Source organism: Rhinatrema bivittatum, chromosome 4 (assembly GCF_901001135.1).
Source record: "Rhinatrema bivittatum chromosome 4, aRhiBiv1.1, whole genome shotgun sequence".
In the NCBI taxonomy this organism is placed as follows: Eukaryota; Metazoa; Chordata; class Amphibia; order Gymnophiona; family Rhinatrematidae; genus Rhinatrema; species Rhinatrema bivittatum.
This window is the reverse complement of record NC_042618.1, coordinates 51,536,206-51,562,091: the sequence shown is the minus strand read 5'-3', so window position 1 is coordinate 51,562,091 and position 25,886 is coordinate 51,536,206. Positions and strand designations below refer to the sequence as shown.

The 25,886-nt window shown below is 43.8% G+C and overlaps 1 protein-coding gene across 3 annotated transcripts in view; it reads left to right on the top strand.

Annotated features, from left to right (window-relative positions):
• The first annotated feature begins 279 nt into the window (after positions 1-279).
• Positions 280-25,886, top strand: part of PPP1R36 (protein phosphatase 1 regulatory subunit 36) — a 230,585-nt gene continuing 204,978 nt past the window's right edge. For all 3 annotated transcript variants that reach the window (XM_029598105.1, XM_029598104.1, XM_029598106.1), the window contains exons 1-2: positions 280-429; positions 12,408-12,472. In XM_029598105.1, coding sequence (XP_029453965.1) covers positions 421-429; positions 12,408-12,472 — 74 coding nt within the window. In that variant the 5' untranslated portion in view covers positions 280-420. The remainder of the gene's footprint in view (positions 430-12,407; positions 12,473-25,886) is intronic.

Below are 25,886 nucleotides of genomic sequence, written 5' to 3'. Positions count from 1 at the left end.
TGGGTCCTTACACAGTTTAGCTAACGCCTGGGCCCTTTCTGCATGGGATTGGTCTGTGCAAACGAAAACGTGATCGGGAAGCCCAAAGACTCGGGGCGCTGCTTAAACACATTTTTCTGCAGTACTTCTAGTACTGTTTAGTCCTCCCAAGTAGAAAGCCCAATGGAGATTTCAAAATTGTGGGGAAGTCGCCAAATAGAAATTTTAACGAAATTATTATTGCCGCGCTCCAATGTTAACATTCTCCATTGGGTTGATCATAATCACCAAGCTGGCAAAGAGCTTTACCGCGGGCTCGGCTCCTCCCGCTCGAGGGTTGCCAAGGCATCAACTGACGTCACCATAAACAATGGCTGGAGAAATGAGCCGCCGGGCTGGGGCGGATGTTCTCGCAGGCGCTGACTGACCTTTCTGCAGAGCATGGAAGGCGTAAGTTTCTATAAATTAACTTTTCTCGAACTGAGCGGCAGGGTCCTGGGGAAAAAGTACAACTGGCCCTAATTTGCACAGAGAAGACAAGGAAGTCTTCAGTCGCGGTTTCGAGTGATCTGTGGAGTGATACCATCCTCAAATCAATGCCTGACTGCCCTGGAAGGAAAAGTTTCCGTTGTACGTTCCGAAAAAAGAAATGAGCCTATGTGCATTTTGAATTTATTTGAATCTACAAATCAGTTCATAAGAACATAAAATATGCCATACTGGGTCAGACCAATGGTCCATCACGCCCAGTATCCTGTTTCCGACAGTGGCCAAGCCAAGTGACAAGTACCTGGCAAGTACCCAAACATTAAATAACTGGCAACAAGCAGTGGCTATTACATATTGATTAATAGCAGTTTATGGATTTCTCCTCCAGGAACTTATCCAACTCATTTTTAAACCCAGTTCACTAACTGTCTTAACCACACCCTCTGGCAACAAATTCCAGTGCTTAATTGTGCCTTGAGTGAAAAAAAATTTCTCTGATTTTTTTTAAATGTGCTACTTGCTAACTTCATGGAGTATCCCTTAGTTCTTGTATCTGAAAGGGTAAATAACCTGTTCTAGTCCTCTCATGATTTTATACACGTCTATCCTATCCCCTCTCAGCCACCTCTTCTCCAAACTGAACAGCCCTAACTCTTTAGCCTTTTCTCATAGGGGAGCCGTTCCATGTCCTTTATTGTTTTGGTCACTCTTCTCTGTACTTTCTCCAGTACAACTATATCTTTTTTGAGATGCGTTGACCAGAACTGGACACAGTATTCAAAGTGTGGTCTAACCACTGAGCAATACAGAGGCATTATGACGTCTTTCATTTTATTTGCCATTCCCTTCCTAATAATTCCAAACATTCTGTTTGCTTTTTTGACCGGCATAGAACACTGAGTCAAAGATTTCAATGTAATATCAACTATGAATCCCAGATCTTTTACTTGGGTGGTAACTCCTAAAATAAAACCTAATATTGTGTAGCTACAGCATGGGTTATTTTTTTCTATATGCATCACCTTGAACTTCTACACATTAAATTTCATTTACAGTATGGATGCCCAATCTTCCAGCCTCGCAAGGTCCTCCAGCAATTTATCACAATCCGCTTGTGATTTAACTACTCTGAATAATTTTGTGTCATCTGCAAAATTGATCACCTCACTCATAGTACCTCTTTCCAGATCATTTATAAATATATTGAAAAGTGCCTGTCCAAGTACAGATCCCTGAGGCACTCCACTATTTACCCTTTTCTACTGTGAAAACAGACCATTTAATCCTACTCTCTGTTTCCTGTCTTTTAACCAGTTAGTAATCCATGAAAGGACACTGCCTTCTATCCCATGACTTTTTAGTTTTCTTAGAAGCCTCTCATCAGGGACTTTGTCAAATGCTTTCTGAAAATCCAAATACACTACATCTACTGGTTCACCTTTATCCACATGCTTATTCACTCCTTCAAAAAAAAATGTAGCAGATTTGTGAGGCAAGACTTCCCTTGGGTAAATCCATGCTGGCTTGTCCCATTAAATCATGTCTGTCTATATGTTCTGTGATTTTATTCTTTATAATAGTTCCCACAATTTTTCCTGGCACTTAAGTCAGGTTCACCGATGTATAGTTTCCTGGATCACCTCTGGAGCCCTTTTTATATATTGGGGTTATATTGGCCACCTTCCAGTCTTCAGGTAGAATGGATGATTTTAATGATAGGTTACTAATTACTTGCAGTAGATCTGACATTTCATTTTTGAGTTCTTTCAGAACCCTGGAATGCATACCATCCAGTTCAGGTGATTTGCTAATCTTCAGTTTGTCAATCTGACCTACCACATCTTCCAGTTTCACCGTGATTTGGGTCTGTTCATCTGAATCATCACCCTTGAAAACCATCTCTGAAATGGGTGTCCCCCAACATATTCTTCAGTAAACACTAAAGCAAAGAATTTATTTAGTTTCTACGCAATGGCCTTATCTTCCCTAAGTGCCCCTTTAATCCCTCAGTCATCTAATGGTCCCATTGACTCCCTTGCAGGCTTCCTGCTTCAGATATATTGAAAAAAGTTTTTATTATAAGTTTTTTCCTGAACAGACAACTTCTTTTCAAATTCTCTTTTAGCATGTTTTACATTTAACTTGCCAATGCTTATACTTTTTCCTATTTTCTTCAGATGGATCCTTCTTATTTTTGAAGGAATATGTTTTGACTAAAATAGCCTCTTTCACTTCACCTTTCAACCATAGTGGCAATCCTTTGGCCTTCCTTCTATCTTTCTTAATGCATCTTTCATCTTTCTTAGTGCTTCTAAGATGGTATTTTTTTAACAATGTCCATACCTGTTGTACACTCATAACCTTTGTGTTGGACCGCGGGCAGCCTCTCACCTCTTTTTCTCCCTTCCTCCGTGGCCCAGAGGCTGCCGATGCTCTTTCTGTGCGGCTGGAGCCGCTCCGGTGCAGCCCTTGCGGCCAGGAGGCTGCCGACGGCGTCCCCACGCAGCCCAGAGACCACCGACATTCCTGCTGTTGTCCGGCGACAGGGAGCCATCCTGGTGAGTCCTTGCTGCCAGGAAGCCGCTGATGGTGTCCCCACACGGCCCGGAGGCCGCTGTCGGTCCCTCCTCTGCGGCGGGAGGCCGCCTCCAGCGTCGGGGCCTGTTCTGCATCCTGGTCCTGCTCCTGCTCTGTGTTGTGGCGGGGGTCGCTCTCCAGGGTTCTGCCTTAGGCACAAGGCCGTGCCTCTCTTATTTTTATTTATTTATTTAAGTTTTTTTTATATACCAACATTCAAGACGGTAGTCCCATCATGCTGGTTCACAAGAAACAGGGGTGCAATTATAACAAACTTTACAATTTGAACAATGGTGCAGAAAAGCAGTTACATATAACAAGGAAATCAATAACTTGGAGTGAGAAGGAAAATGAAGATCAGATAATTATATATATGTATAAATAACATTGTAAGAGGTGGCTATTAACGCTATTACTAGCGGAGCGTGATGATTGATGGGAGTTACATAGTGTTGGAGTTAGGAAAGGCCTGCGTGAACAGCCACGTCTTGAGTCTTTTCTTGAATGTTGAGATGCTGGGTTCCATTCTAAGATCCGGGGGAATGGAGTTCCATAAAGTTGGACCGGCTGTGGAGAATGCCCGATCTCTAAGCGTGATGTGTCTGGTAGTTTTGGCTGGAGGTACTTGAAGTGATCCTTTGTAAGCATCTCTTGTCGGTCTTGTTGAATGGTGTAATCGGAGGGGGATATGGATCTTCAATTCTTAAAGGGCCCGTGGTGGGAGTAGTCCTGCGGCCCCTCCTGATGACTTCATCGTGGGTGTTCCTTTTCAGCCCTATAAGAAGGGCCTTTCTTCATTGCTTCATTGCCTTCGGAAAGAGTGAGTCCACTCCTGGACTTTTTGTCATCTCGGTTACTCCTACGCATTCTGTTCTTTGTGGGAATTCCTTGTCTTCGTTTTGGTCTCTTGTCGGATCTCGTGTCTTCGTCCTGTCAAGCTCCAATGTTCCGACATTTTATTTATTTTTTTATTTAACATTTTTCTATACCGAACTTCATGACAAGCTTCATATCAGGCCGGTTTACATCAAACTTAGGGATTAACTGAACATAACCATATAACAGGAAGACCGAAGCGCAGGTACAAATAACAGGGAGAATGAACTTGGGGGCTAGAGTAGCCAGGAAATAAAGGACAGAAAAAACTGGAGAATCATAACATTTAGTTCAAAAAAATGCTATTTCAGATACCATGGAACACAGTCAGCATGGATTTACCCAAGGGAAGTCTTGCCTAACAAATCTGCTTCTTCTTTTGAAGGGGTTAATAAACATGTGGATAAAGGTGAACCGGTAGATGTAGTGTATTTGGATTTTCAGAAGGCATTTGACAAAGTCCTCATGAGAGGCTTCTAAGGAAACTAAAAAGCCATGGGATAGGAGGCGGTGTCCTTTCATGGATTACAAACTGGTTAAAAGACAGGAAACAGAGAGTAGGATTAAATGGTCAATTTTCTCAGTGGAAAAGGGTAAACAGTAGAGTGCCTCAGGGATCTGTACTTGGACTGGTGCTTTTCAATATATTTATAAATGATCTGGAAAGGAATATGACGAGTGAAGTAACCAAATTTGCAGATGATACAAAATTATTCAGAGAAGTTAAATCACATGTGGATTGTGATAAATTGCAGGAGGACCTTGTGAGACTGGAAGATTGGGCATCCAAAGGGAAGATGAAATTTAATGTGGATAAGTGCAAGGTGATGCATATAGGGAAAAATAATACATGCTGTAGTTCCACCATGTTAAGTTCTATATTAGGAGCTACCACCCTTGGAAAAGATCTAGGTGTCATAGTGGATAATACATTGAAATCGTCAGCTCAGTGTGCTGCAACAGTCAAAAAAGCAAACAGAATGTTAGGAATTATTAGGAAGGGAATGGTTAATAAAACGGAAAATGTCATAATGCTTCTGTATCGCTCCATGGTGAGACTGCATCTTTAATTCTGTGTACAATTCTGGTCGCCGCATCTCAAGAAAGATATAGTTGCGATGGAGAAGGTACAGAGAAGGGCGACCAAAACGATAAAAGAGATGGAACAGCTCCCCTATGAGGAAAGGCTAAAGAGGTTAGGGCTGATCAGCTTGGAGAAGAGACAGCTGAGGGGGGATGTGATAGAAGTCTTCAAAATCATGAGAGGTCTAGAATGTAAACCATTCTGATGGTGTTCTGATGTAAATGGTACTGTAAACCGTTCTGATGGCGAAACCGAATGACAGTATACAAAACATGTTAAATAAAATAAATAAATAATAAATGGGTAAATGTGAATCAGTTATTTACTCTTTCGGATAATAGGACTAGGGGGCACTTCATGAAGTTAGCAAGTAGCACATTTAAAACTAATAGGAGAAAATTATTTTTCACTCAACGCACAGTTAAGCTCTGGAATTTGTTGCCAGAGGATGTGGTTAGTGCAGTTAGTGTAGCTGGGTTTAAAAAAGGTTTCGATAAGTTCATAGAGGAGAAGTCCATTAACTGCTATTAATCAAGTTGTCTTAGAAATAGCCACTGCTACTACTGGCATCAGAGCATGGGAGCAACTTAGTGTTTGGGTACTTGCTAGGTACTTGTAGCCTGGAAGATAGGACATCCTATATGTCCTATCTTCCAGATCCCCTGAAGTTCCAGATGTCCTGATGTTCCTCTGGTCCTTCTATTCAAATCTCCTGATATTCTAGATTTCTCGTCCTTCAGATCTCCTTGTGTCCAGATGATCTCTTATCCAGATGTCCTTCTCAGCAGCGCAAGCCCTCGGAAGATCCCTGCTTTTAATACTCCAAGCTTTGGGTTCCAAGCTCCGAGTCCTTACTCCGAGTTCCTTGCTCCGAGCTGCTGCTCAGAGTCCCTTGTTCTGAGTCTTGGATCCTGAGGTCCAACTCTGAATCCTGTCCAAGTCTTTGGAGTTCCTTGCGTCTGCCTCTGTCCATGCCTAAGACTCTGCTTGAACCTGTTCCATTCCTATGTGTCCCGTGCCTTGCCTTGACTGGATGTGGAGGGCGTGCCTCGGTGTAGGCCTCGCCAGAGACTTCGTCTTGTCCTGAGACTGGAGCCTGCCTCGTCATCCGTGTGGTCTGTGACCTGCCTTGACTGGCTGTGTAGGGCGCACGGCGTGGTAGTACCTACTCAGTACTCCTTGATCTTGAACCTCGTTTGAATCTCCAAGCAACCTGAGTCTTCATCTTAGTCCTTCAAGTATCCTGAGTCTGAGACTGTTTGTTCCTGTCTTCAGCCTCTGTCCGTCCTGTCGCATCTGCTGTTCCTATACAGCAGGTCTGAAAGGGCTATCGAGTGGCCGGAGGGCTACCCCAGAGACCAACATTGCATTGCTGGGTCTCTTTGATGCGTTCAGGTTCGGCAGAGGCCAGGGCTTCTCATCGCCAGCCTGTCCGCCAGTGCTTGGACATGTCTCGCCTGCCTCGGCGCTTCCTCGGAGCTCCTCTGCGGTCGCATTGTGGTCCAAGGGTACACTATCTTTTCAGAAATGGGGCCGCCTCCAGCGCTCCTGTAACACTTTGCAGTTGCACCTTTCAGTATTTTTCTAAATATTTTTCTCATTTTATCAAAGTTTCACTTTTGAAAGTGTGGTGCTAAAGCCATGGATTTACTTAGTATCCCCTTTCCAGTCACTAATTCATATTTAATCATGTTATGTTCACTATTACCAAGCGGCCCCACCACCATTAACACTCTCACCCAATCCTGCGCTCCGTCAAGAATTAGATCTAAAATAGTTCATATACGCAAAAGAAATTTAAATTAAATACAAATATTTATTTTGTGCGGAAAAGTTCTTGATTCAAACTTTTGAACTGTAAAGCTACGAGAACATGAAAAACAACAGATAACAGCTTTTAAAGCAATAAATCAGTTCTCACTTACAGACCTTACAATCTGCCGAGAATCAGGGTACTTTTATCTTTTCTGAAGAAGGAAAAGAGAAAATGTCAATTGGAATAGAACCGTCGGTAAGTATGAGATTGATAATAGTGACAAATAATTTGTAGAAGGAAGATGACTTCCTAGAGTTGAGGGTGCCACAGGTTACTCCTCAAAAAGAGGGTGAACTGGATGGTCTTTCTCTTCAAGGACAGGTTTATATCTGTCTATACACACAGAAAGAACATCAGCATTGTACTTTAGTAACATTTATTTCAAATACTCACCTTAACTCTGTTAATACAGCAGGTAAAGAACAAATGGGCCATCTAGTCTGTCCGTAATTTGCTTTTTGTGGTAACTGCCGCTCCATGCGGGTTACCCTGATGCAGAAATGTTATACCATCCCTTTCTTCAAGTGTTTATCCCAGAGCTTTCCAAACTTTTCATGTTGGTGACACACTTTTTAGACAAAAATAATTTCGTGACACAGTAATTCAGTCTACTAGCAAACAAGACGTTAAAGGTTAAACGAACGAAATGATTTTCGACAATTTATGTATGTTTCCTTAAATATATACATAAATAAAATGTTTCACGACACAACCTATCTGGTGAAAACCTTTCATTTATATTAAAAATATATAATATTCCAAGATTATTGTTATAATTTATGAGTAACAATAATAAAACAAAATTATTGTGTTATTCAATTTACCTCTTTAATGAGATGTATGAGCTTGATGGGATGAACACAGCTTTTGAATATTTGGTGTTAATAAAAAAGTCCAAAGGGTCTTCTGCGTAATTTTAAAAAGCTGGCCAGTTTCACACTATCAAATTATTTGATAGCCTCATTCAACTAATTCTATATGGCTATGAGAGTGAAGACTGGAATTTATAGGAAGGGACAGAATGTCAATATAAATCCTGCACCTCCAGTTCTGTAACTCTGTGCATCCACTGAAATTCCCCCAAACAATGGAGCTTGGATGTTTCCCTTTCAGCTCATCATACTAAAAGATATTTTCAAATTCTGGTGTCACCTCACAGTAACAGCAGCACAAACACCTTCCACTGCCAGACACATTGGGGTAGATTTTCAAACGAGCGCGAACAGCCTACTTTTGTTTGCGCTCCAGGCGCAAACAAAAGTACGCTGGATTTTAGTAGATACGCGCATAGTCGCGCGTATCGGCTAAAATCCTGGATCGGCGCGCGCAAGGCTATCGATTTCGTATAGCCTGCGCGCGCCGAGCCGCGCAGCCTACCCCCGTTCCCTCCTAGGCCGCTCCGAAATCGGAGCGGCCTAGAAGGGAACTTTCCTTTGCCCTCCCCTCACCTTCCCCTCCCTTCCCCTACCTAACCCACCCGCCCGGCCCTGTCTAAACCCCGATCCTACCTTTGTCGGGGGATTTACGCCTCCCAGAGGGAGGCGTAATCCCCGCGCGCGAGCGGGACCCCTGCGCGCCGGGCCGCGACCTGGGGGCGGGTACGGAGGGCGAGGCCACGCCCCCGGACCGCCCCGGGGCGTAGCCACGCCCCCGTACCCGCCCCCAAAACGCTGCCGGCACGCCCCCGAAACGCCGCGCAATCCGGCCCCGCCCCCCGACACGCCTCCCGACACGCCCACTCCGAAAACCCTGGGACTTACGCGAGTCCCGGGGTTGTGCGCGCGCCGGTGAGCCTATGTAAAATAGGCTCACCGGCGCGCAGGGCCCTGCTCGCGTAAATCCGCCCGGTTTTGGGCGGATTTAGGCGAGCAGGGCTCTGAAAATCTACCCCATTGTGAACTAACACAAAATCCCGCAAAAAAGACACTCAAAATCTATACTGCAATCCCATCGTAACATAACAGTAATAACACCAAGGACTCAAACAACAATAGCCCTACCTGTGAAAAAGCAAGGGTAAATATTGCACTGGGTCCTAAAATACAAATACACCACCTACTGAGGAAACAAAACAAATCCGATTGCTATAGATCCCTATGCTAGCAGAATCTCTCATCATGGTCACACACTCAGAGCAGAGACAGACCCTCACCAAATACAGATTACAAAATAAAGGAGCACAAATTAGACAAAAACTGAAATGGAAACCCCATTGTATTAACAATGGAAAAACAGAACCACCCTTCCTCATAAAACAAATAAAATCAAGAAACATAAAGCATCAGTTATAATAATAAAACCATACTAATAAAAGAATATTTTAAAACTACTGATAAATAGAATTTCTATTAAGTAAAATCATATACATTTTTTACAATTTATCAAACACCAATAAAATATTTCAAAACAGCACATATATCAAATAACATCCAATAATTAAAAATAAGGATTTTAAAAAGCCCCTGCTATCCATACGTGGGAGCTCTTGATTTCCAGGCACCCTGATAATTTCGAGGATTAGAAGGTTATCCTCTCTCTCTCACACATACTCACATGTCCATTCTCTCTCACACATACACTGTCACATACACATTCATGCTCTTATACCCACCATAACCTCTCGCTCTCACAGACACTGACATACTCTCAGGCTCTAAGATACTCTCTCCCCCTACACACACACACACACACACACACACACACTCTTACTCCCCTGGATTTTCTCATACACACTCATGCTCTCACTCTCTCTGGCTCCCTCACATACACACAAACACACACATGGGCAAGCTCCCATTCATTCTCACACAAACACACACACCCAGGTAAGCTCCTAGTCATTCTTACACACACACACTGACCCCCAGGCAGGCTCCCATTCATTTTCACACCACTCCCTCACCATCCCCAGGCATGCACACATTCGTTCTCACAAACACAGATCCCCCAGGAAGGCACCAATTCATTCTCACGCACACATACACCACATACAGGCAGGCACCTATTCTCACACATACACCCCCAGGAAGACACCCATTCATTCTCATAAACAGACACATCCTCAGGCAGGTACCCATGCATTCACACACATACACCCCCAGGCAGACTCCCATTCATACACATGCACACACTAAAGGCAGACCCCCTCTCTTTCTTTTGCCAGCAACCTCAGAGCCTCTCTCATTCCTCTGCTGCCACTGTCACTGCTGCTACATGGCTATTGGGGAGGCGCTGATTGCTGCTACTGACACTGAAGCCCATTCTGCTGCTTCCTCTGTGCAGGCCCCATGGGTTTCCACTTCCTCCATGCTGATCTCGTACATTGTGAGATCCGCATAGAGAAAGTGCTACTCTTGCACATTACCAAAGATTACATGTGCCAATCAATAAAAAGTAATTTATATTTTTTTACCTTTGCTGTCTGATCTTAGTTTTCTAATCAGTTGGTCACAGGTTTTTTTGTTCCACCTTCCCTTTCTTATTTTTTTGCCAATTCCTTTTATATTCTCTTTTTTTCTATTTCTTTTCTCTCCATCTAGCTTCTTCCCTCAAATACACAGTCCGGTTCTCATTCTCACATGCTTTCTCTCTCTCTCTATCACACACACACACAGGCTCTCACTCTCACATGCTCTCTCTCATATAGTCATTCATATACTTAGTCTCTCTCTTGCACATGCTGTCTGACTCACACACACAGGCTCTCTCTCACTCCCACATGCTGTCTTGCTCAAGCACAGGCTCACACTGTCACATGCTGTCTCGCTCTCACATGCTGTCTCTGAAAACATTCAGGTCCTCACTCCCACACAGTCTCTCAACTCATCTCATACACACACACACACACACACACACACACTACATGCCCTCAGCCTCTCTCTCACCTCTGGGTCTCCTCTTCACGGGTCGCCGCAGGATGGGCTCTGCAGTGGCCCTGATCTTCTTGGGCCTCCTCCTCTTCTCAGACCGCTGTGACGAGATTCGCGGTGGCCCGTAAGCGCTGCTCCTCTGCACGCGTCTGATGCTCCTCCTCCTTCCTGCCTGTGCGGCTCCGACAACGTTTTCTTCCGGGTCCACGCGGGCAGGAAGGAGGAGGAGCACCTGCATTGGACGCAACCTTTTTCTTTGGGCTGCCGATCTTCCTGCCACAGCACAGCTGTAGCTCTCAGCCGCCAGTGGGACGAGGTCCACCGGCGGCTGCATTGGCTCCCCCTGACCTACCACTTGCTCTGCCCCCTCACGTGCACCGGGCTTGCGCAACACACCGGCACACTGCAGGCGACACACTAAAGTGTCGCGACACACACTTTGGAAAGCTCTGGTTTATCCCATGCCCTTTTGAATTCATTAACTGTTCTTGTCTTCACCACCTCTTCTGAGAGGGCATTCCAGGCATCCACCACCTTGTCCAGGAAGAAATATTCCTGACCCTGGAGTTTCATATTATGTCCCAGAGTTCTACACTTTCCTTTCCAGTGGAAAATGTTTGAAGGTTGTGCATCGTTAACACCTGACAGGTATCTGAAGGTCTGTATCATATCTGCCCCTGCACCTTCTCTCCTCCAGGGTGTACATATTTAGATCCTTCATCCTCTCCTCATAGGGCTTTTGAAACAGACCCCACATCATTTTGGTCTCTTTCCTCTCATGACCCCCTCGTTCTAGAGCCTCCTTTCCGTTAAAAGAGGCTCACCTCCTGAGCATGGAAATCTTTGAGATATTGAAATGTCTCTATCATAATTCCTCTATCTCGCCTTTCCTTCAGGGTTTACATGATTAGATCTTTGAGTCTATCCCCATATGCTTTAGAATCATTTTGTAGCCAACCTCTGAACTGAATCCAACCAGTTTATATCCTTTTGAAGGTGCGGTCTTCAGAATTACACACAGTATTCTAAGTGAGATCTCACCAAGGACCTATACAGGGGCAATATTGCCTCCTTTTTCTGCTGACCATCCTCTCCGAATGCAGCCAAGCATCTTTCTAACTTTTGCTGTCACCTTAAGATCATCAGATACCATCCCCAGATCCCTCTCTTCTTTCGTGCTTACTGTACCTCTTCCTTGGGTTTTTGCAGCCTAAATGCATTACTCTGCATTTTTTAGCATTAAATCTTAGCTGCCAGACCCTAGACCGGTGGTGATCAACTCTGGTCCTCAAGAGCCAGAAACAGGCCTGGTTTTCAGGATATCGATAATCAATATGCATGAGATTTATTTGTATATAATGAAGGAAGTGCATGCAAATCTATCTCATGCATATTGATTGTGGCTATCCCAAAAACCAGACCTGTTTGTGACTCTTGAGGACTGGAGTTGGCCACCTCTGCCCTAGACATTCCTTGAGCTTCGCTAGATCTCTTCTTAAGTTTTCCATGCCTTCTTGTCTGTCTATCCTGTTGCAGATTTTGGTATCGTCGGCAAAAAGTCAAACCTTTCCCAGCAATCGTTCAGCTATGTCACTCAGTCTTAACATGTCAGAGAAAACAGTTTTGTTACATCAGATTAATAACATTCTTACTTTACTGCTTTACTGTTAGATAAGATATTCATTAATGGTATTATGATTTATTTTTCTTTTTATAGCTTACAAAGCCAACAACGGGGCAGTGGTACTGGAGGGATGACTCTAAAACACTTGAGTTTCAAAGGTAAATGTCTGAAGTTCAAATCAGTACTAGAAATACAGACTGCATTCCTGCTACCCTTTCAAGTTTCTATTTCACTTTTCCTGTTAAATGGCAGGTTCTGTTGAAGACAAGTGCATAGCATGGTACATGTGCTTGCATTTACTATAAAGATTCTTGTCTTTCTTGATGGTACCTTCCTCAAAAAAATATGTTTGCATCAAATAATTTGATTTTATTAATGTTGGGATGGGAAGAAATTTAATGTACTGCTTTATCATTTGCGGAAATATTTGTATTTTGTATTTGTATTTATTAAAATTTATTAATCGCCTAACACTTAAAAAGGCCTAGGCAATATAGCATTTGTAGTCTGAATTCCACTTTCCCAAGGAAAACCAGGTTAAATAAATGATTTTTTATGCAAGTACAGCAAGAATGTGTCAGACGTATTGACCTTAATGCTCATGTATGCTGAGAGCATTGAATTCACAAACCAGTGACTTACTTCAGGCCCAGGGAAATTGGAATAAGTACAGTACCTTCATGCTGTTATATTTGTGCTTTCTTAGCGTCTAGACAGGTGAATCCAGAACCAGTGGTTTTTGCATCTTTACCAGCAGATGGAGACGGAGCAAAGCTGACATCACAGTATATATCCCTACAGTGCCATCAGCCTGCGAGTATTCTCCGTCTCCAACAAATTGTGGACGTGCATCTCCCTATTGGAGACTGCTTCAAGTTTTAGAAGGAGAAAGAAAGAAGGAAATTTAATTTGCAGTGATCTCCTGCAGTGCTACCAAACGGTCCCTCCCCCAGTTGAGAATTCCTGAGGTGATTTCTGTGGTCCCTCAGATGAGTGCCTTGGTCCAGTAGCTGGTTTTTCAGCTGGCATGGACTTAGCTGTTGAAATAGCTGAAAGGCAGCGGGTTCAGGAAGCTGAGCACGGCGGTGATGGTATATGTCAACTCCCTCCGCAGCTAGAGACTGACTCTTTACTCAGCCGGGATGGGCTGACCTCATGTAGGGCTTCCTCCTTCCTCCGGTTTCTGTACTCGTCACGCCGATACAATGTTCGTTCCCATTCCCAAGGGAGTTCAAGGGATGTGGGCAGCTTGGTGGGTTAAGCAGCCCTTTTGGGCTAGGCCCTGCTCTTAGGCTTCTTTCTGAGTGCCGCATGGTAGGCCACAGCGGTGTTTTCCACACATTTTCCTGCACATTAGGCTGCCCTCTTCAGGACCGTCATTTTGTGTGAGTGCATCTGGTTGTGCATCCAGTTGTGCACCCAGTTTTTGGACGCTTAGTTGGACGTTTGCTTGGGTGTTCGGTTGGTAACGGCATCTAATTTAGGTGTGCGCTTGCCTGTACGCACAATCTGGGCTGCATTGAGGGTGTTCAGTTTTTGGGTGCCTATCAAGCACAGGATTGTATGCTTAAATTTTGGATGCATATTTTTTACGGTGCAAATTCAGCTGGACACACACCTTTCAGTCGCTTGTTAAGCGTACTGACAGACTGATGGTGTCTATAGCAGAGGAGAGAAACTGCAGAATTCAGCGCGGTGAGTGGAAACCACGCCCCCTAAAAGGCACTCGGCCAATCAGAGGGCAGCGGCAAGCTCTTTAAATTTAAACACTCACTGACGGCGTCGCGCGCCGGGCGTCGCGCGTCCGAAGGGGCGCAACCTAAGGGGCTTGCCCCTTAGTGTGCCCCTTTGTGAGACCCAAGACCCAAAGCAAGATTAGCGAATAGGTATACCTATAAAATCTTCCTTCTACCACCGTCTGACACTATCCAGCCCATCCTTTTCCACCATCTGTTCTCGCCGCATTCATAATGATCTCTTCAATCTGCATCCAGCCCTCATCAACCAGACTAACACATCAACTAGAACTTTTTCCAGCACTCCTCATCCAAACATCAGTCAACCTCAACTAGCATCCAGCACTCCTCATCCAGACATCAGTCAACCTCAATCAGCATCCAGCACTCCTCAACCTGGACTCAGACAACCTCAACTAGCATCCAGCACTCCTCAACCTGGACTCAGACAACCTCATATAGCATCCAGCACTCCTCAACCTGGACTCAGAAAACCTCAACTAGCATCCAGCACTCCTCATCCAGACATCAGTCAACCTCAACTAGCATCCAGCACTCCTCATCCAGACATCAGTCAACCTCAACTAGCATCCAGCACTCCTCAACCTGGACTCAGACAACCTCAACTAGCATCCAGCACTCCTCATCCAGACATCAGTCAACCTCAATCAGCATCCAGCACTCCTCATCCAGACATCAGTCAACCTCAATCAGCATCCAGCACTCCTCATCCAGACATCAGTCAACCTCAACTAGCATCCAGCACTCCTCATCCAGACATCAGTTAACCTCAACTAGCATCCAGCACTCCTCATCCAGACATCAGTCAACCTCAACTAGCATCCAGCACTCCTCATCCAGACATCAGTCAACCTCAACTAGCATCCAGCACTCCTCAACCTGGACTCAGACAACCTCAACTAGCATCCAGCACTCCTCATCCAGACATCAGTCAACCTCAATCAGCATCCAGCACTCCTCATCCAGACATCAGTCAACCTCAACTAGCATCCAGCACTCCTCAACCTGGACTCAGACAACCTCAACTAGCATCCAGCACTCCTCATCCAGACATCAGTCAACCTCAATCAGCATCCAGCACTCCTCATCCAGACATCAGTCAACCTCAACTAGCATCCAGCACTCCTTAACCTGGACTCAGACAACCTCAATCAGCCTCCAGCACTCCTCATCCAGACATCTGTCAACCTCAACTAGCATCCAGCACTCCTTAACCTGGACTCAGACAACCTCAATCAGCATCCAGCACTCCTCATCCAGACATCAGTCAACCTCAACTAGCATCCAGCACTCCTCAACCTGGACTCAGACAACCTCAAATAGCATCCAGCACTCCTCAACCTGGACTCAGACAACCTCAACTAGCATCCAGCACTCCTCATCCAGACATCAGTCAACCTCAATCAGCATCCAGCACTCCTCATCCAGACATCAGTCAACCTCAATCAGCATCCAGCACTCCTCATCCAGACATCAGTCAACCTCAATCAGCATCCAGCACTCCTCATCCAGACATCAGTCAACCTCAACTAGCATCCAGCACTCCTCAACCTGGACTCAGACAACCTCAACTAGCATCCAGCACTCCTCATCCAGACATCAGTCAACCTCAATCAGCATCCAGCACTCCTCATCCAGACATCAGTCAACCTCAACTAGCATCCAGCACTCCTCATCCAGACATCAGTCAACCTCAGCTAGCATCCAGCACTCCTTAACCTGGACTCAGTCAACCTCAATCAGCATCCAGCACTCCTCAACCTGACCTCAATCAACCTCTACTAGCACCCAGCACTCCTCAACCTGACCTCAGTCAACCTCATCTAGCATCCAGCACTCCTCAACCTGGACTCAGACAACCTCATTCAGCATCCAGCATTCAACACCTGGACCTCACTCAACTTCTAGCACTGACACTCTTAAGATGGAGAAACCAACTAACCTTCATCACCAAAATAGACACAAGCACTTAATAAACATCCCACTAATAAAAAATAACAAAAACTTACTTTGCATCACCTTCCTCCTCATCAATGCACAATCATTAACCAAAAAATTCATGTTAATATCTGATATTCTACAAGAAAAAAACCCTGACTTCATCGCCATTACAGAAACCTGGTTCAAAAACACCGATCAAGCCTTACTGAACCAACTTGACAACAACGCCTAATACTCTTTCTCAATCCCTCGCAATTACCGAAGAGGAGGCGGTCTTCTCCTTCTTATCAAAAAACATCTTTCAATGAAAATGATCCCACATAACCTCCCAAAACAATTTGAAGTAGCACTATTCGACTCTCCTAACCTACAAATTTGCCTTGTCTATTGCCCTCCTAAACTTCTCGATAGTAACATCTCTCCACTCCTTGAGTTCCTTATTACCCACATTAACTTGAAAAAACCTACAATCATTCTTGGCGACTTCAACCTCCATATAGATACCAACCCAAGATCTCAAAACTGCCAAACCTTTCTAGACATGCTCTCAAGCTTAAATTGCTTCCTACAAGTGCACAACCCCACACACAAAGCAGGTCACACACTGGACCTAATATTCACTAATAGCTACTTCTCAAATACCTCAATTTTCCATAGTCCAGTCCCCTGGTCTGATCACCATCTACTACTATGTAAGACTCAAATAAATTTCAATTTAACCAACACTAAGGATACACAAAATTTCTTCAAATACCGACCTCCATTTCAATCTGATCTTCTCCTACAAGAACTGGGTTATCAGCTGACTAATCTTGACCTTTCTAACATAAATAACGCTATCCAATCCTGGCATCAAATTACTGAAGAAACCGCCAACAACATTAACCCAGAGAAAATCAAACGTTTAAAGAATAAAAGAGAACACAAAAACCCTTGGTATAACACCACTCTAAAAAACATGAAAACGGCCCTCAGGAAAATTGAAAAAGAATGGCAAAAAAACAAACAGCCCTTATTACAGCAGAAATACCGCACACAACTAGCCGCCTACAAAAAAACTATTCAGAACACGAAACGTGATTATTACGGTAAAAAAATAAATAACTCCGCCAACAAAGCTAAATCCCTATTCAATTTAGTAAACAACATCATCGCCGAAAACAACAACCCCAATACAACTGTAACCAAAAACTTGAGCCAAGACTTAGCCATCTTCTTCAAGAACAAAATTTCAAAAATTACTGATGCCTTCAACACCCCATCTATCATAGAAAAGCAAACATTAACAAACATAAGTCCTTGGCTTGAATTCAATCCTATCTCCAACATGGAAACAGAGAAAATGCTGAAAAAAATAAACCCTGCACGTCATGACATGGACACCATCCCGACCAGAGCGTTAAAGGAAATCGCTCATCCCATTGCCCCAACAATAGCAGCAATCATCAACAAATCTCTTATAGAGGGTGAGCTTCCTACCAAATTAAAAATCGCTACAATCACGCCACTACTAAAGAAAAAAAACCTGAACCCAGAAGATTTAAACAATTACCGCCCAATTTCAAACTTACCCCTCTTTGCTAAACTAACAGAGAAGGCGGTTCTGAAACAACTAAACGAACATCTTGACGACCACAATATACTATTTCCCACACAACACGGTTTTAGGAAAAACCTCAGTACAGAAACCCTTCTACTCAATCTTTCTGATACCTTACTAAGAGGCTTCGATAACAAACTAGATCATCTTCTGATCCTCCTTGATCTGTCAGCAGCCTTTGACACAGTGGACCACAAAAGGCTTATTTCTAGCCTGGAATCCATCGGTCTTGCTGGAAAAACCCTTAACTGGTTTACCTCTTTCCTTAATAACAGGTTTTTCAAAGTCTCCTACAACAGCATTTCATCAGAGGCCATACCTCTGGAAACAGGAGTTCCTCAAGGGTCGGCTTTATCACCTATTCTCTTTAATATCTACCTTCTACCTTTATGCCAACTCCTTTCAAGCCTTAACATCATTTTCTATATGTATGCTGATGACATACAACTGCTCATTCCTATAACTTTGTCTTTAGAAGACGCAATGTCAAAAGCAGCTTCACACCTCGATGCAATACGAAAATTGCTGAACAACCTAAGATTATGCTTAAATATGAGCAAAACAGAATGTATTTTAATGACAAGAAAAACCTCAGGTACAACATCCACTCCACCCTTCCAATTCGACAACATTCAAATTCTTCTTAAAGACAACGTTAAAGACCTTGGTATTTGGCTAGATAATGAACTAAATTACAAAAAACACATCACAACAAGAACAAGAGAAGGCTTCCACAAAATTCAAATTCTCAAACACCTAAAACCACTGCTTCACCCCCAGGACTTCAGAACCATTCTTCAAGCCCTCATCTTCTCCAGTTTAGACTACTGCAACTCCCTTCTAATTGGCCTTCCTAAATCAACCTTAAGACCACTGCAGTTACTCCAAAATGCAGCTGCCAGAATTCTGACTGGCAAAAGAAAATCCGACCACATATCCCCAGTACTCTACAACTTACAATGGTTATCGGTTGAAAAAAGAATAGAGTACAAAATCCTCACAATCCTACACAAGACAATTCATAAAGTAGATTACACTGCCCTGGACAATATTATACATTTACATAATTCATCACGTACAACAAGGTCAACATATAAAATTCAGCTGGATGTTCCTTCATTACCACAAGCCAAATTATCCTCCACAAGAAATAGAGCCATCTCCATCGTCGGCCCAAAATTATGGAACTCATTACCTCATCACCTCAATTCGCAAGTAAACGTTAAATCTTTTAAAAAAGAACTTAAAGCCTGGCTACTCTCACAGTCCTACAATGGTTGCTCACCTAATGACAACAGAACATAAATCTTTGATTTCATCCTCTGTACGTTCCATTCTACGTGAGCAATCCCCCTCCTACGACGACCGCCCTGACTCACAGAAACCTTCTCGCTTTTGTTACGGTATCAACCGTCCCCCTACAAGATTTTTTTATACAATCATATTTTCTAATATTTAATGTATTTATTGACCATTACTAAGTTATTGTTCTGATTCAATTTTTTACTGTTATACTGTTATGGATTTAAATGTAACTGGTTTGTTATTATGTAAACCGGAGTGAAGGCAATGTCTGCTATACCTCGGTATATAAACGAATGCTAAATAAATATAGCTAAGAAACCTAAGTGCCTTACCCTCTATGCTGCCTGTCATATTCGGGCATCTCAGCCTTGCTTTCTCTCTAACTTGTGCCAGTGCTGCTTAGAAGCTCAGGAAGAATTACCTGAGCACCTGACTTTGAAATTCCCTTAACTGGTTCGTCAGTGGGGGAAGATAGCTCAGGACAGGTGCCTTCTGGTTTTGGCAGGAATCCTTCTGCCTTTTCTTGGGTGGAATTTTTTAAAGTATTGCAATCTTTTCTTCAGGTGCAGTCCTCGGCCCCGACCAATCTTGCCAGGTCAAAGTCGCAAGTGGTGACCTCCCACATGCCTGGTGCTGTGGTTAAGCACCGAAGTACACCTAGATTGGCAGCCAGTCTCCCCAATGGGGATTCAGATGGCATGGATGATGAAGTCGATCTTTACTCTTTGAAGGATGAGGAAATTCGTCCGGGATTGGAACTGTATAGGACATTGTTGTGGTTCTTTTATAGAAAATGACTACCTCCTGGAAGCCAAACCAGACATATGTGCCATAACAGAAACATGGCTAAAACCCACAGATACCGCAATAATAAATCAACTTCCAACTCAGCAATACAACATCTTCTCCCTCCCCAGACAAAAAAAAGAGGGGGAGGCATCCTACTAGCAACAAAAAAAGACCTTGGTTTCAAGCAACACTCTGTCATATCTTAACCTAAACTGGAAATTGGCTTCTTCTCTTCAGATCAACTTCAAATCCTTTTAGTCTACGCCCCACCTGGGCTCTTAGAAACCAATACCTCGCCTATCATTGAGCTAATCACTACCACCATCAATTTGGACGCCCCAGCAATCATTCTGGGAGATTTCAACTTACACGCTGACGATCCAAATCCCTCAACCAGCTGCGAATCTTTACTCCTGGCACTATCTGCCCTAGGTTTCAACCAGATAGTCAACAAACCTACACACAAAGCAGGCCATACGCTTGATCTAATCTTCGTCAATTCAGGCATCAAGCATCCCTCCCAGCTGAAATGCAAGAAGATTCCCTGGTCAGATCATACCCTTATCACCACCAAGTTTACAATAAATAAAACAAGCCTGGCACAAGGAACCCAAACCTCCTTCCAATATAGAAGAACGTGCTCCCTAGAAGACCTCAGCAATCACCTAATCCCACAACTCACCAACATAGATCTCACCAACCCTAACACAGCTCTCCTATCATGGAACAAAATTACGGAAACCATAGCTAACAAGTTATGCCCCCTTACAACAAAAAAACATAATACAAACTCGCACAAAAGACAACCTTGGTTCACCAATGAGCTTAGAAAATTGAAACATAGCTTAAGACAGAAGGAAAGTAAATGGCGTAAAGCCCCCTCCACGAGCACACTCGGAGCGTACAAACAGGCACTCCACCAATACAAAACCTCCACTTCCAGATCCAAAAAGGACTTCTACGCGCACAAGATTCACGATCTAGTCTTTGACGCCAAAGCCCTATTCTCCTTTGTTTCCAACCTCACTCAACCCACCTCACCAGTTATCCCTAGCAATCAAGCACAAGCTAAAGCCGAAGAACTGGCCCAGTATTTCCATGATAAAATCAGCAGGCTAGTAACTCAGCTGCCCAACACCACCACTTCTTTTCTGACCTCTTCACCACGAACAAACAACAAATCCTGGCACCTGGATGCATTCGATCTCACCTCAGCAAAAGAGATCCAATCAATCTTGAACAAAATGAAGCCCTCCTCTCACCCTGCAGACCATATTCCTACCAAACTTCTATTGTCCATCTCGGATGCCATAGCACAAACGCTAGCAGACATCACTAACTGCTCTTTATCACAAGGCTTCTACCCAGATGACCTCAAGATGGCTTCCCTCAAACCACTTCTAAAGAAGCCAAACTCAGACCCCAATGACCCGAACAACTTCCGTCCAATCGCCAACCTACCATTCATAGCTAAGATTATGGAAAAATTAGTCAACACGCAAATCTTACCTCGAAGACAACAAAATCCTCTTCCCCTCACAATACGGATTCCGCAAAGCGTCCAGCACAGAATCCCTCCTGGTATCACTGACAGACCACCTGATCCTGGGTCTTGACAAAGGTCATTCATTCCTACTGATCCTGTTGGACCTCTCAGCCGCCTTCGATACCGTTAACCACGCAAGCCTCATAAACCAACTTACATCCATTGGAATTGCAGGTACTGCCCTTACATGGCTCAAAACTTTCCTCAACAACTTTCCTAAACATCAAAATCACAGAACATATAGAAAGACATGGTTTAATGGAACAAAGTCAGCATGGCTTTACCCAGGGCAAGTCTTGCCTCACAAATCTGCTTCACTTTTTTGAAGGAGTTAATAAACATGTGGATAAAGGTGAACCGGTAGATGTAGTATACTTGGATTTTCAGAAGGCGTTTGACAAAGTTCCTCATGAGAGGCTTCTAGGAAAAGTAAAAAGTCATGGGATAGGTGGCGATGTCCTTTCGTGGATTGCAAACTGGCTAAAAGACAGGAAACAGAGAGTAGGATTAAATGGGCAATTTTCTCAGTGGAAGGGAGTGGACAGTGGAGTGACACAGGGATCTGTATTGGGACCCTTACTGTTCAATATATTTATAAATGATCTGGAAAGAAATACGACGAGTGAGATAATCAAATTTGCAGATGACACAAAATTGTTCAGAGTAGTTAAATCACAAGCAGATTGTGATAAATTGCAGGAAGACCTTGTGAGACTGAAAAATTGGGCATCCAAATGGCAGATGAAATTTAATGTGGATAAGTGCAAGGTGATGCATATAGGGAAAAATAACCCATGCTATAATTACACTATGTTGGGTTCCATATTAGGTGCTACAACCCAAGAAAGAGATCTAGGTGTCATAGTGGATAACACATTGAAATCGTCGGTTCAGTGTGCTGCGGCAGTCAAAAAAGCAAACAGAATGTTGGGAATTATTAGAAAAGGAATGATGAATAAAACGGAAAATGTCATAATGCCTCTGTATCGCTCTATGGTGAGACCGCACCTTGAATACTGTGTACAATTCTGGTCGCCGCATCTCAAAAAAGATATAATTGCAATGGAGAAGGTACAGAGAAGGGCTACCAAAATGATAAGGGGAATGGAACAACTCCCCTATGAGGAAAGACTAAAGAGGTTAGGACTTTTCAGCTTGGAGAAGAGACGACTGAGGGGGGATATGATAGAGGTGTTTAAAATCATGAGAGGTCTAGAACGGGTAGATGTGAATCGGTTATTTACTCTTTCGGATAGTAGAAAGACTAGGGGACACTCCATGAAGTTAGCATGGGGCACATTTAAAACTAATCGGAGAAAGTTCTTTTTTACTCAACGCACAATTAAACTCTGGAATTTGTTGCCAGAGAATGTGGTTCGTGCAGTTAGTATAGCTGTGTTTAAAAAAGGATTGGATAAGTTCTTGGAGGAGAAGTCCATTACCTGCTATTAAGTTCACTTAGAGAATAGCCACTGCCATTAGCAATGGTTACATGGAATAGACTTAGTTTTTGGGTACTTGCCAGGTTCTTATGGCCTGGATTGGCCACTGTTGGAAACAGGATGCTGGGCTTGATGGACCCTTGGTCTGACCCAGTATGGCATTTTCTTATGTTCTTATGTTCTTAACAGAGGCTACAAAGTGAAAATCCACAATAAAGAATCCTCCCGTCATGACGCACCTATAGGAGTCCCACAGGGATCCTCCTTATCACCCACCTTGTTCATCATATACCTAGTCCCGTTGTGCCAGCTCCTAACAGATCTTAAACTCAAACACCTTATCTATGCAGATGATGTTCAGATAGTAATCCCTCTCAAAGAATCCCTCGCCAAAACCCTCGAATATTGGGAATCTTGCAGATCAAAAATCAATGACCTACTCTCCAGCCTGAATCTCATTCTAAACGCCTCAAAAACTGAACTAATACTTATTGCACCAGAAAACAATAACTATTCCAGCCACTCATCAAACATCCCTCTATCTTCTCAAGTCAGAGACCTAGGAGCCATAATTGACAATAAAATGAACCTGAAACCTTTTGTAAACCGCACCACTAAGGACTGCTTTCACAAACTCCAAGTGTTGAAAAGGATAAAACCACTCTTCCATTTTCAGGACTTTAGAACTATTCTACAAGCAATAATCTTCACAAAATTAGATTACTGCAATGCCATCCTTCTGGGCCTTCCATCTTCATACACCAAACCCCTACAGATGGTACAAAACACGGCTGCAAGAATTCTCACAAACTCCAAAAGAAGAGACCACATCACACCAATCTTAAAAAATCTTCACTGGCTCCCCATTCACTTCAGAATCATCTACAAGTCCATCACCATCATCTACAAGTCCATCCATCACCTTACAGCTCTGGACCTTCAATATCCGTTTAGCCTACATGTCTCCCATAGACCAACCAGAGAAGCCTACAGAGGATCCTTCCAGGTACCGAACACAAAATCAACCCGGCACACAACTTCAAGAGACCGGGCTTTCTCGACTGCAGGGCCCTCACTCTGGAACTCCATCCCCACGAATCTGCGCCAGGAACCCTGCTTACCAACGTTCCGGAAGAGATTGAAGACTTGGTTATTTAAGCAAGCCTTCCCAGACAACTCTTAACTACCTCCAGTTCCACCCAAACAATGCAGCCTCCTGGCAATGTAAATAATTAACTTATGTTAACCTATACTGCTCTCCTCTTCTTCTCCCAGTTTTATTACCTTGTTTCATTGTAACTGCAACCCTGATGAACCAGTTTATAGTTTTATTGTTCTATGCACCCCTTGTTCGAATGTAAACCGGCATGATGTGATCTGTTCATGAATGCCGGTATAGAAGAAACCTAAATAAATAAAAATAAAATAAATAAAATGAGTTACCGGCTCTGATTTCCCAGACATTAAAGATGCTGGGTGTGCCTGGGGCTGATTCATGTCTGAGCCAAAGAAAAATCCCATTTTGGTTTCTTGATCTTGAGTGAAGCACCCTGGAGGCTAATTTCAAAAAGGGTCAAGTCTTGGAAGGCCTGTACCCCCTGGATCCAGTGGTGAGAAAGCGGTTGCATTTTCTGAAAGTGGACACGCTTGTGTGTGCCGTCTCCAAGTGGACAACTATCCCCATGGAGGGAGGAGTGGCCTTGAAGGATTTGCATAATAGAAGCTTTAAGGCCATCTTTAAGCAACCATTTAAAGCAGTGGCGATGACCTTCGAGATAGCTTCTTCTTGTTCCTTGGTGGCTAGCTTTTGTTTACTTCTCTCTTATGAGGTCAATGAATATGGAGTGAATTCCAGGGCAGTTATGGAGCCAGCAGCCGCCTTTTTGGTAGATGCGGGCTGCGATTTGGTCCGCACCTAACCAAAGGGGTGGCTTTGGTAATAGTGGCCAGGCATCAGTTATAGCTGAGAAATTGGTTGGCTGATGTGACCTCCAAGGCTAACCTTACAAAGTTGCCCTTTAAAGGCTTGCTCTTGTTTGGGAGCGAGGTGGAGAAAATGGCCAATAAGTGGGGCAAGACTTTGGTTCCTTTGTTGCCAGAGGCTAAGAAGCAGACACAGTGCTCCTTTAACATGAGAGGTCATGTTAGGAGGAGTGGCCTTTCAGAGGAATCATCCTTTTCAGTAGGTCTCAGTCCTTTCAGCCCAGATGGGGCACAGGCTCGGGTAGCGGAACCCCCCTCCCCCCCAAGCCTCCTAATGAAGGTTTGCTGACCCATCTCTAGGAACAGGAGATAAGGGGTTGCTTCTCTCTCTTTTATTAGAGGTGGGTCAAAATCACATCAGACTTGGAAGTGATACAAGATGGATATGCGCTGGAGTTTCTCAGTGTTCCTTGGGATGTGTTCATGGTGTCTCCTTGCCACTCTCTGCAGAAGAGGCAAGCAGTGGAGTGTACATTGTCAAGGCTCCTCAGTCTGAGGGCTCTGGTTCCATGTCTCAAGAAAATACTGGCTGATAATTTGTGATGGCATGTCTGAATGATGGTATAGAAAAATTGATAAATAAATAAAATTAATTAATTAATTAATTTTGTTGTGCCCAAGAAAGAGGGCTCTTTTTGTCTCATCTTGGATCTCAAGGGGGGTCAACCATCATTTGTGGGTGATTAATTTTCGCATGGTAAAAAATTGGGTTCAGTGATAATGGCCGTTCAGTTGGGGGAGTTTCTTATCTCTTTGGATCTGTCCGAGGTGTACCTGCATATTCCCATCCGACTAGAGCACCAACGTTTTCTGCGATTTGCGGTTTTGGGTCGTCATTACCATTTTCAAGTGCTACCTTTTGGTCTGGCCACTGTGCCCAGAACCTTTTCCAAGGTTATGGAGCTGGTGGCAGCAAGTTGAAAAAGGATGGGATCCTAGTATACCCATACTTGGATGACTGGCTGATTTGGGCCAAGTCTCTGGAAGAGAATCTCCTGGTGATGCACAAGGTGATCTCCTCCTTGTTGCAGGAGCTTGGTTGGGTGGTGAACGTGGCCAAGAGCAGTCTTCAGCCATCTCAGTCGCTAGAGTTTCTCGGTGTTCGGTTTGACACGAAGCAGGACAGGGTTTTCCTACTGGAGGGTTGTATTCAGAAGTTGTTGGCGTAGGTGCATCTCTTAATGAACACAATATGCTCGACAGTGTGGT